The sequence below is a fragment of the Sycon ciliatum genome, chromosome 7, assembly GCF_964019385.1.
Source record: "Sycon ciliatum chromosome 7, ocSycCili1.1, whole genome shotgun sequence".
Lineage (NCBI taxonomy): Eukaryota > Metazoa > Porifera > Calcarea > Leucosolenida > Sycettidae > Sycon > Sycon ciliatum.
Window position 1 is genome coordinate 1,835,937 of NC_088649.1, and position 11,460 is coordinate 1,847,396.

An 11,460-nucleotide genomic window follows, 5' to 3' on the forward strand; every position below is an offset into this window, starting at 1 on the left:
TGCAATTGTCTGCCTCGTGTGGACCGGCAGCCACCAGATGCTTGCGCTGTGCCGTGTTTGAAGCATGACCAGATCCATCATCTGCCTCCACAACATCATCTTTTGCCTCCACAACACCGTTGTTTGCCTCCACACCACCATCATTTGCCTGTGCACCATCATCCGTTGCCTCCGCCGACTCTAGTAGTTTCTGCAAGGATGTATAACTTGCATTCTCCGTCATGTGTACAGTATCGACTGGCGATGTGAGGCTTGCGGCAGACAGGTGCGTTGCAAGGGATCTGCTAGAACTTTGTTCCAGCATAGGCGGTGGTGATGTCGCAACTTGCGGGAGTGACGCTCCGTCTGTCCCAGTCTGCAAAGCTAGCATGGCTGGCAGCGCTGATGTTTGCGGTGACTCGGGTGTCAGGGCAAGGTAGAGATTCTCTGCGTCGTCAGCGGCCGCCCGTGGCTCTGGGGCATTTTCTGCTGGTGCCCCGGGTGCCCTTGGTGCCCGTTGTGCCCCGGGCGTCCTGGTTGTCCCGGGCGATGCTGTTGCTGGTGGTGGTGGTGGAGGGGCTACTGTAGACTCTTTGACTTCCTCGGGCAATTCAGGAGGTGGAGATTCGGGCGTCAAAGCCAAATATATGTTCTCTTCACCGTCCTCACCCCTATCTGCTTGCACAGATCGCAGTCCTGTTGCTGCTTCTGTTGCTTGTCCATCTACAAACTGTCCCTGTGCTGGTGGTGATGCTGGTGGTGCTGTCATTGTAGATTCTTTGACTTCCTCGGGCAATTCAGGAGGTGGAGATTCGGGAGTCAACGCCAGATATATGTTCTCTCCGTCGCCATCGTCGGTGTCTGGTTGCAGAGACGGTCCTCCTGTTGGTGCTTCTGCTGCTTTTCTGTCTACAAACTGTCCCGGTGCTGGTGGTGATGCTGGTGGTGCTGCCATTGTAGACTCTTTGACTTCCTCGGGCAATTCAGGAGGTGGAGATTCGGGAGTCAAAGCCAGATATATGTTCTCTCCGTCGCCATCGTCGGTGTCTGCTTGCAGAGACAGTCCTCCTGGCAGGTCACTACTCTCTGCTCCCGGAGGTAACTGGTCACTACCCAGGGCTACAGGTAGCGGGTTGGCGGACATTGCGCTGGCTGTGACTATTTGCTGCAGACTGATCTCTTCCACTGTTTTTACACTCTCTTTTTTTACAGTGTATCTAATCACCGCGCTGTCTCTCTCTCTCTCTCTCTCTCTCTCTCTCTCTCTCTCTCTCTCTCTCTCTCTCTCTCTCTCTCTCTCTCCCTCTTTCAAACCTACACACTGAGGTCAATCACGGGCAGACTGACTGACCAGCTCTCACAGTCACACTGCTGAGGTGGTGATGATGGCTAGGGAGAGGGCAGTGACAGCAAGGAGTGTATGGACCAAAGCTTGTGATTAAATGCCAGCTAACACACACCAAAGACAGAGACTGACTAGGCTCTCTTTCTCTGATCAGTCAAAAACTAACCCCACACTCAAAAGAATACTCCTGCTCTCTACTCACACAGAGAGGAACAACAAAGTGAACTGATTTCGCGAGAACATAGTGGCTATATCTACATCTGTAACATGTAAGCTTAGCATCCGGTGCAGAACACAGGGTCACACAGTGGTGTAGACAGGTGTGACATGATCACACGTCTACTAAGCCTAAGCTAATGTGCACACTGATGTGCGTAGCGTCCACATCAACCAGCAGCCAGCAGCAGCAGCAGGGTGTCAGTTTTCACTAGTAACTAGTGACGGCTATGCTATAATTATAGCCCTAAAGCTGTCAAGTATGTCTACTGCTGCTGCTTGCTAGTTTTGCCCTGACTGATATACAATCATGTATGTACACCATGTACTGGCTGTGTGTATGTACACCATGTACTGGCTGTGTGTATGTACACCATGCACTGGCTGTGTGTATGTACACCATGCACTGGCTGTGTGTATGTACACCATGCACTGGCTGTGTGTATGTACACCATGTACTGGCTGTGTGTATGTACACCATGCACTGGCTGTGTGTATGTACACCATGCACTGGCTGTGTGTATGTACACCATGTACTGGCTGTGTGTATGTACACCATGCACTGGCTGTGTGTATGTACACCATGCACTGGCTGTGTGTATGTACACCATGCACTGGCTGTGTGTATGTACACCATGTACTGGCTGTGTGTATGTACAGTACATGCACTGACTGTGGGTGTGTACAGTACATGCACTGGCTGTGGGTGTGTACAGTACATGCACCGGCTGTGGGTGTGTACAGTACATGCACTGCTATGGGTGTGTACAGTACATGCACCGGCTGTGGGTGTGTACAGTACATGCATGTGGCTGTGTGTGTGTACACCATGTACTGGCTGTGTGTATGTACAGTACATGCACTGACTGTGGGTGTGTACAGTACATGCACTGACTGTGGGTGTGTACAGTACATGCATGTGGCTGTGTGTGTGTACACCATGTACTGGCTGTGTGTATGTACCCCATGCACTGGTTGTGTGTATGTACACCATGCACTGACTGTGTGTATGTACACCATGCACTGACTGTGTGTATGTACACCATGCACTGGTTGTGTGTATGTACAGTACATGCACTGGCTGTGTGTATGTACAGTACATGCACTGACTGTGGGTGTGTACAGTACATGCATGTGGCTGTTGTGCACTGTGTGGGTGTGATGTATAGTTTGAAGTACCAGTATCATGGTTGATATATGTGTACAGTGGGTCTTATGTGCAACCTTGCTGCCCGTACACCATGGCCTGGGCATGCTAGCATGATTGCTAATTCTGAATAGCACTGCACATGCCCTGCTGTCAAGTTTCCCTGGAATATGAAGACGAGTGCTATTTTCGTCACACGCACAGGCAGAAATGAACTAGCTGTCAGCTATAACAGCTCATTCTGACGCCACTGCTGTCACTGCATTGTATCATGCCACCCAGCATGCCATGCTGCATGCCACCCAGCATCATACAGGTAGGGAGTTCAGTTCCGGTCACAGAAAAGCGAAAAGTGCAGTCACAGCTCGCCTGTACAAAGTGAATGGGCGCCTCGTGACTGCAGTTCGAGATGCAGTTCGAGGCCCAAGTATCTTCTCCGGCGGCCTTTTCGGCCTTGTCGATGCTATTTTTAGGTAGCTGAGGTCATTACCTTTCCAATGGTGCCACACATGCCATGCTTCCAAAAATAATGCCTCCGCGCTTGGCGCGGATGCACTTCGAAGTACTAATTTCGACCAGATCCGTACTCGGCCCCACGAAGAACACCCGATTTTCGTGTTCAGCGGCCTCGAATTAGCCTAAACCAAGAGGATTCTAGAACATTGAGGCTCGCGCTTTATCACGGTAGAAGGAAGGTGATCACAGAAACCAGCCCACGGCGATTTCCTGGTGGTAGACGAAAAAAATCGAGTGAACTGCGCGCACGCTGTAGAAGCAGTGACGGTGAAAACGTGTGACTTGTGCAAGTAGGCGCGCACGGCATGCGTGCACACTGCATGCATGCACACATCCTGTATCGCCATGTATGTACCAGATAGTGCAGTGCTGGACGGAAACCACACGGCTCACATACATACTTGCATTTACTTCTGTGACTACTTTCTCCCCCGTTTTCCGATCTTCAATCGACTATAACTCTAGATTGCCTTGGAATTTTGGGTTCAAATTTTCACAGGTTGTTTCTTACACCTTCCCGGTTTAGAAAAACTAGCGTTTATGCGAAACTCGCGAATTTGGTTTTTCAATTGAAGTCCCTAATACAGGCATCCCAGCCAGACATGCCATCCAGTATGCTATACAGCATCATACCAGCATGCCATGCAGCATCATTCCGACATCATTTCGGCATCATTCCAGCATGCCATCCCATAATTATTATGGGTATGCCGCTAGACATGTACATATACACAGACCCTGGCATACACAGACCCTGGCATACACAGACCCAGGCATACACAGACCCTGGCATACACAGACCCTGGCATACACAGACCCTGGCATACACAGACCCTGGCATACACAGACCCTGGCATACACAGACCCTGGCATACACAGACCCTGGCCGGTGTCAGTGTGTGCTAAGCATTGCTCAGCTGGTAGTGGGAGAATATCAACAGCTTTAGCCCAATCATAGCTTAGCATACACACCATTTGATCATTTGACCATTTGATCATTTGACCATTTGACGCCCATCGCCGGAGGCGATGATCGCAATGCTACAGGTACTTGTGCTGGGATTGCATCATTCAACAGCTTGCGAGGCTGAAGAATTGACCGCCACTACCGGTATTCTGCCTGGTTTACATCACACAGCTTCACACACATACACATACACACACACACACACACAACATACACACACAACATACACACACATACACAGCTTCACACACACACATACACAGCTTCACACACACACACATACACAGCTTCACACACACATACAGTAGACCACTCTCAACAGGTGACCACTCTCAACAGGTGACCACTCTCAACAGGCGACCACTCTCAACAGGCGACCACTCTCAACAGGCGACCACTCTCAACAGGTGACCACTCTCAACAGGCGACCACTCTCAACAGGCGACCACTCTCAACAGGTGACCACTCTCAACAGGTGACCACTCTCAACAGGTGACCACTCTCAACAGGTGACCACTCTCAACAGGCGACCACTCTCAACAGGTGACCACTCTCAACAGGTGACCACTCTCAACAGGTGACCACTCTCAACAGGTGACCACTCTCAACAGGTGACCACTCTCAACAGGTGACCACTCTCAACAGGGGACCACTCTCAACAGGTGACCACTCTCAACAGGCGACCACTCATGCTAGAGGACCACTGAAACCAGGATCAGGAGATGCTAGTACCAGTCAAATGACTCTGGATAACGAGACTACCCAGTAACAGAGACCACGTTTTGAAGGTCCATCCAGCAGTCGTCTTACACAGGTTTCCCTGCAGCTCATATAGCTTTAGCGGCATGGACAAGTTGTCTAGGGTCCCTGCAGCAAATAGTACTCTACATCCAGCCTTGGGTAGAGCTTACCACACTGTCATACAGCTCCCCACACATAGTTTCAGTATGCAGACGGTTCTCCCACACGTACATATTCCTTGGAATACAGGAGGGGGGGGGGGGGGGGGGGTTGATAGCACTGATAGTATTTCATCCGTATATTAACACCTGAACAACACTTTACTCGTTGAAGGCACCCATCCTCTTCACCATACGTAATGCCATGTTACCTGCCATCATCATCAGCATCAGCATCATCAGCATCACCAGCATCATCACCAGCATCAGCATCAGCATCATCATCAGCATCATCACAACTATCCTCACAGCTTTCACCAGCATCATCCCATAAGCTATCCTCATTCTTTACTGTCACCACTGCAGTTGTTAAGTTGTTAAGTAGATCGTCCCACCCGTGTTGAAATAGGTGTCAAAATGGTAGGGAAAATACCCTTCAGCAAGTTATTCTAGGGCTGGGCTGGACAGTTCCCGTGAGGAACACCGAAGATGTTATTCTCGGGCAGGGGTTGAACAATTTCAGTTACTTCTCCACAGGAAACTGGGGTTACCACAGCTCGGTGGCGCATAATGTTATTTGTTTGGTTTCCTGCAATGTTTAGTCATTACGGCAAATGGAAATATATACAGAGACAGCCCCCCCCCCCCCCCCCCCCCAAACACACGTAGTCGGCCATACATGAATGTCCAGGATGGATTAAAACACACCCACGCTCTGCACAATGTTCGCACTGAGCAAGAGTGTGTCTTACCAGAGGATGTACTACGTGAGTTCCATGGTATCTTGCAATGAGTGACCAAGTAACTATCAAACCGCATGACCAACTTACTGATTGAGTGGCTAAGCGGGCAGGCACACTACTAGTGGGACGGTCTAAGACCATGATTGAGAAACAGAGGGTACCAGGTTTAAATCCTGCTTGGAAGCGGAAGGATTTTTCCCCGGCGTGCTGTCACCCACAATTCGAAACTCTTGGCCTGGCACGAGGGAAGGATGGATGCAGCGAATGGGATTTTCGGTCTTTGACCACTTGTGGTGGTGGGTCTGATCTACTCACCTCCCACCGTTTAGAAACTGCATCTGCACCTTGATCCTTAGAGAGTGTGGCGTTCCTACAGGTGTGGAACGTTTGGTCTCTAGCCGAGTCTCACGCGAACCATGATTGTTTTCAGACAGATTGTCTGACTGAGTTATCGAGTGACATATTGGGTGCTCTTTTACCTTATAGATACAACACAAAACAAGACGGTTTGCTAAAGTATGTCCAAGATACCAAGCAATTGAAGCGCAATCGACGCCTGAGATACACGGTAAAATCAACACCCATTAAACATACAGTACATTCACCACCCAAACACATGTACCTCGCAAAGATAATATACAGTCAGGCCTCGCTTATCCGGTCCTCTTTTATCCGGATCCCTCGTCATCCGCAAGAAAATAGCTAGTTACAGGTTTACAGCATACGTGGTGCATCCAACATAGCCGGTGTTCGGTTATCCAGTTCCCTCGCCAATCCGGATAATTTCGTGGAAAATGGATGTGTGCGGTTAAGCGAGGTCTGACTGTATGACCTATGGATAATGTAGCCGCTATAACTTCATTGTACACATTGCAATCTTGAATGCAATCATCCAGACACTGTACTAGTCCCAGACTTCCCCCCAAACAGCAATGCCACATTTCTAGACTGTAGACTGTAGCTTAGGGCTGGAGAACCTTGAGACACCACTGCATGACCAGGACTGGCAGCAGTACTTCCTAAGCTGCACGGGCCACTGACAGACTGCTGCCCATAGACTAGTGTAGTGTCAGCAGTACTTCCTAAGCTGCACGAGCCACTGACAGACTGCTGCCCATAGACTAGCTGTACTGCAAATACTACTGTGTAATACGTTTCAAGTTAAATTTCAGTAATTTCACTAGAGAAACCAAGTACCTAAATTTAGATTACACATAAAAGGCACTAGAGTATGCACTGTGACTGTATGTGAAGAGAATGCTGGTCACCAAATTCTATAATTATTGTCCTTGACACCAAAATGTTATACACTTAAAATTTCATATCGTACAGTAACTTGTAGTGAAAAGGCTGTACTGTCAAACTCAAACAAACACAGCCATTTTGTGTTTGTCTTTTTCCTCGACCATAATTATCACCTGCCCTCATACATGCTTCACAGTACAGTACTTTTCGACTCCGTTTTAAAAAAAAACATCACCACAAGCTGTATCACTTTGTTTTTGCCTGTAAAAGAGGCTGTCTTCAATGAATAACACTATACTGTACTGACTCTGTACAGTGTACTCTGCACACTGTGTGTGTTTGTTTTCTTTCCTTTTCTTTTCAGCTGTCATTTGCCCTGATCGTGCCTCATGCGTGTTTCACAGCATAGTACGTTTCCGCTTAGTTTCCGCTTATTTTCTTCCTCAACACACGCTAGCTGTATTACTTTGTTCTTGCATGTCATGTCCTACTCTTGGGTACACTGTGTACTCTGTACTCTGTACAGAGTACAGAGTACACAGTGTACAGTGTACAGTGTACCCTGTACCCTGTACACTGTACAGAGTACAGGGTACAGGGTACAGGGTACACAGTGTACAGGGAACAGTGTACAGTGTACTCTGTACACAGTGTACTCTGTACATGGCTTAATCTTGGCCGTCTGGCATGGTACAATAACCTCTTCTTCTTCTTCTTCTTCTTCTTCTTTTTTATTTATTTTTATTTATTTCAAACTCGGGTATTGAGCCAATAATAAAAGTAGAAAGGAAAAGGACATATGGAAACGAGTTAAGAGTAACTCTCCACCACTGTAACTAGATACTATATACAGTCAGAAAGTGCAACAACTAGGCACAAAACTGACAGAGTACTGAGACTTTTATTAATTTAATGGCTTTTTTTGGCTTTTTTTAATGGCTTTTTCTTTTATCTCCATATGGTTTACATTTTTACTTTACAATCTGTATCACAATTGGTGGGTACACAGTACTGTACACTGCCATTGCACACGACACTGTACTGTACTGTACTGCACTGCACTGTACTGTACTGCACTGTCCTGTGCTGTACTGTACTGTACTGTACTGTACTGTACTGTACTGTACTGTACTGTACTGTACTGTACTGTACTGTACTGTACTGTACTGTACTGTACTGTACACTGACGTTACACACGGTACAATGTACTGTAGAGCAACTTTATGCCATCTTGTTCTTATTCCCCGATCCTGGACAGCAACATACTCCAGCCATAACGCCACCAGGAGGAACTCACTTTGAACTGTATTATCCAGACCAAGTGTTGTTAGGTGCCTACAAACACTTAGGACATTAGGTTCAACACGTCCTACAACACTACCAGTAGTAGTAATAGCAGTAGCATAGCTGCTGGCACTTGACTGGCCCTGATTTTCCAGGGTGCAGATCACTTAGCAGCCACTTAGCACTGCTGCACTACTAGTACTGGCTGATTATGTTGCAATAGACAGTCCACAGCAGGGGTTTTCCCTGCAGCAGGGTGCACAGTGGGGCTTCCCCCAGATTTTTTTTTTTTTTTTTTTTTTTTTTTTTTTTTACTAAAAAACACAGCCCTACTAATAATCAGGGGAAGAGGACAACTGAAAAAAAATGACGCTGGACAACAAGACAAAGGGGAGTAGGGGCGATGTGCCGATGTGGTTGGCGAGGCTCATCCGACCGGAGGTCTCGGAATCATAGCCTACGACCAGGCATCGTTAGGAATGCAGCTAGGGAGGGAGGGAGATCAAGTGAGAAAGAGAGAGAGAGAGAGAGAGAGAGAGAGAGAGAGAGAGAGAGAGAGAGAGAGAGAGAGAGATGCCAGTGCTTGCAAGTACAAGTGCAAGTACAACGGTACAAGTGCAAGTACAAGGACTTGTCTTTTGTGTACCAGTAAAGTGCTGCTTTTCGGGGGTTTTTTGGTTTGACGTTTATAGTGGGTGGTAATGAGAGGGGGAGCTAACTGATACTTGTTGCAAGTACATGTTTACTCAGTGAGTGGTGATGCTGCTGCTGCTGCTACTGCTGCTGCTACTGCTGCTGCTGTTGCGCGCTAGACTGCAGGATTGAATGCCTTACAATTACACTAATACTAGTTCAGCAGCTTGCTGCAAAAACTGCACAACTGCACAACCACACGGCATCAACAGCCTGCTTTTCTGCCACACCCTACCACCGACTGCGGTCGTGGTCATGTGGGTAGATGGAACTACAATGTTGAGAGCTACAATGTTGAGAGCTAGCAACCAGTCACAGGTTTCTACAACAGCCTGCTGTGCAGTATGAGTAGATAGCAATAGGGATAGATACGGACGGTATGACTGCACCAAAGTATGCACACAGTACATGCCCCCCCCCCCCCTCCCCCCACACACACAGTACAGTACACACACACTACATACAGTACACACACTACATACAGTACACACACTACAGCATAGTACACACTCTCCTCACACTACAACCCACTGCGCACATTACAATACAGGAAGACATGGCACGCACACACTACAGCACAGGGAGATAATAATAATATTTTTATCTGACTTCCTATCTACATTCCTATCTATGATATGACGATGGGTGACGGGGCCCAAAACGTCATCATTTTTTGAAATCACTAATAAAGAATTTTTCATCCAGGGCATGCGCCAAAGAGTGAATAGCAACTGAATACAGCTGTTGTCAGTTGACAAACCCCCCTTGCAGTTGCGTGATGTCCACCACTTTCTGAGCCATTCCTAACTACAAGTCTACAGCTCAATAACATTTGAATTTTGATTGCATGAGTCAAGTATGCGCCATGCCAGGCACTGTACAGCCCCAGACATACGGTATACACTCTGGCATGTGCACTGGTGAAGAGCCCTAGGCTAGGGTCCCGTGCAGCCCTCAGATCAGATCTGTGGACACTGAGATAAGCACTGGTGCAGGGCACTGTACAGCCCCCAGACCTATGCACACTGACATGTACACTGGTGAAGGGCCCTACAGTCCATTCATCGGAAACTGTCCCGCTGGCTTTTGAAAGTCGGATTTGGGCCGAATTGAGGATCAAAAACCCACTTTAAATCAAAAAAATCTGGGTTTAGGATCTGCTTCTCCATACATCTGGCCATGGCATACCTGTCCTAATTTTGTAAAACCTGGCTGAATTTCTTTTTCCCTGTTCTTGGACTTGTCTAGCCTCAAATGTGGCAAGGAGTATATTGCAGGTGTCACACAATGCAGGATGTACTGTTGTTTTCACGACATCTACAACTATAATGTGGGAGACACGAAAAAGTTAGTTAGGGTGCCAGTTTCCAATGAATGGCCTGTATGCACACTGACTTGTTCACTGGTGAAGGGCCCCATGCAGCCCCCAGACCTTTGCACACTGGTATGATCACTGCTGCAGGACCCCCATGCAGCCCTCAGTCAGCAGATCAGATCTGTAAACACCAGGATATTCACTGGTGCAGGGTTCAAAGCTGACTCATTCCATTGGGATAGCAGTGATCAGCAGTGTGGTACATGTACAATCACGGTACTTCAAAGTACAACTCAGCACTGGATTTTCATCACATACAACTTGAACTCAGCAAAGTCCTTCTGTTCAGGATTCCAAACATCTTCCCCAGAGGCCCTGTAACTGCGCGTTGACTGCCATGTGTGTGTGCGTGTGTGTTTGTCTGTGTGTGTGTGTGTGTGTGTGTGTGTGTGTGTGTGTGTGTGTGTGTGTGTGTGCGCGCGCGCGTGTGTGTGCATGCGTGCGCGCGTACGTTGGACGTTTGAATCCATCCAGACTAGCCTGCTAGTAACTCAGCCACTCAGTCACCGTAATTATCTGTTGTGTCCTTGACTGCATGTTTGTGTGTGTGTGTATGTCTGTATGTGTGTGTGGAGGGGACATTAGCATCCGTCTGCTATGTATGCGCTTACGATGTAGAACCAGGTAGGATCCTGTCCAGACTGGCCTGGCATCCAGTTGCTACCAGTGATGATTTGTTCCTTTACAGGCATGCTAGTGGGTGCTTGGGTCTGAGATCTGAGGTCTGAGTCTGATCCGCCTAGATTGGCCTAGTACTAGCCAGTCGCCTAGTCATCCAGTCGCCTAGTCATCCAGTCGCCTAGTCATCCAGTCATTGTGTCTTTTTGCCAGCCACTGTGTCTATTCACTGACTGCTAGGTCACGATCCGCGGCCCAGATGGACCTGATACCAGTGATAGTCAGTCACCCAGTACGGCAGTAGTACACTGTGTCTGTGTTGGTACACTGACTGCCATGACTCAGTGCAGTGTGGACTCTAGGGTCCGTCCAGCAACCCCAGTCACTGCCCGCTTTCAGTGTGGACTCTAGGATCCATCCAGCAACCCCAGTC

The 11,460-nt window shown here is 48.1% G+C and overlaps 1 protein-coding gene across 1 annotated transcript in view; it reads right to left on the bottom strand.

Annotated features, from left to right (window-relative positions):
• The window catches only part of LOC135820703 (uncharacterized), a 27,354-nt gene extending 25,833 nt beyond the window's left edge, over positions 1–1,521 (bottom strand). Inside the window, exon 1 of the mRNA XM_065333708.1 lies at positions 1–1,521. This exon is cut by the window's left edge and continues 1,478 nt beyond it. Within this exon, the coding sequence (XP_065189780.1) occupies positions 1–1,123 (1,123 nt within the window). The 5' untranslated portion in view covers positions 1,124–1,521.
• Positions 1,522–11,460: the final 9,939 nt, after the last annotated feature.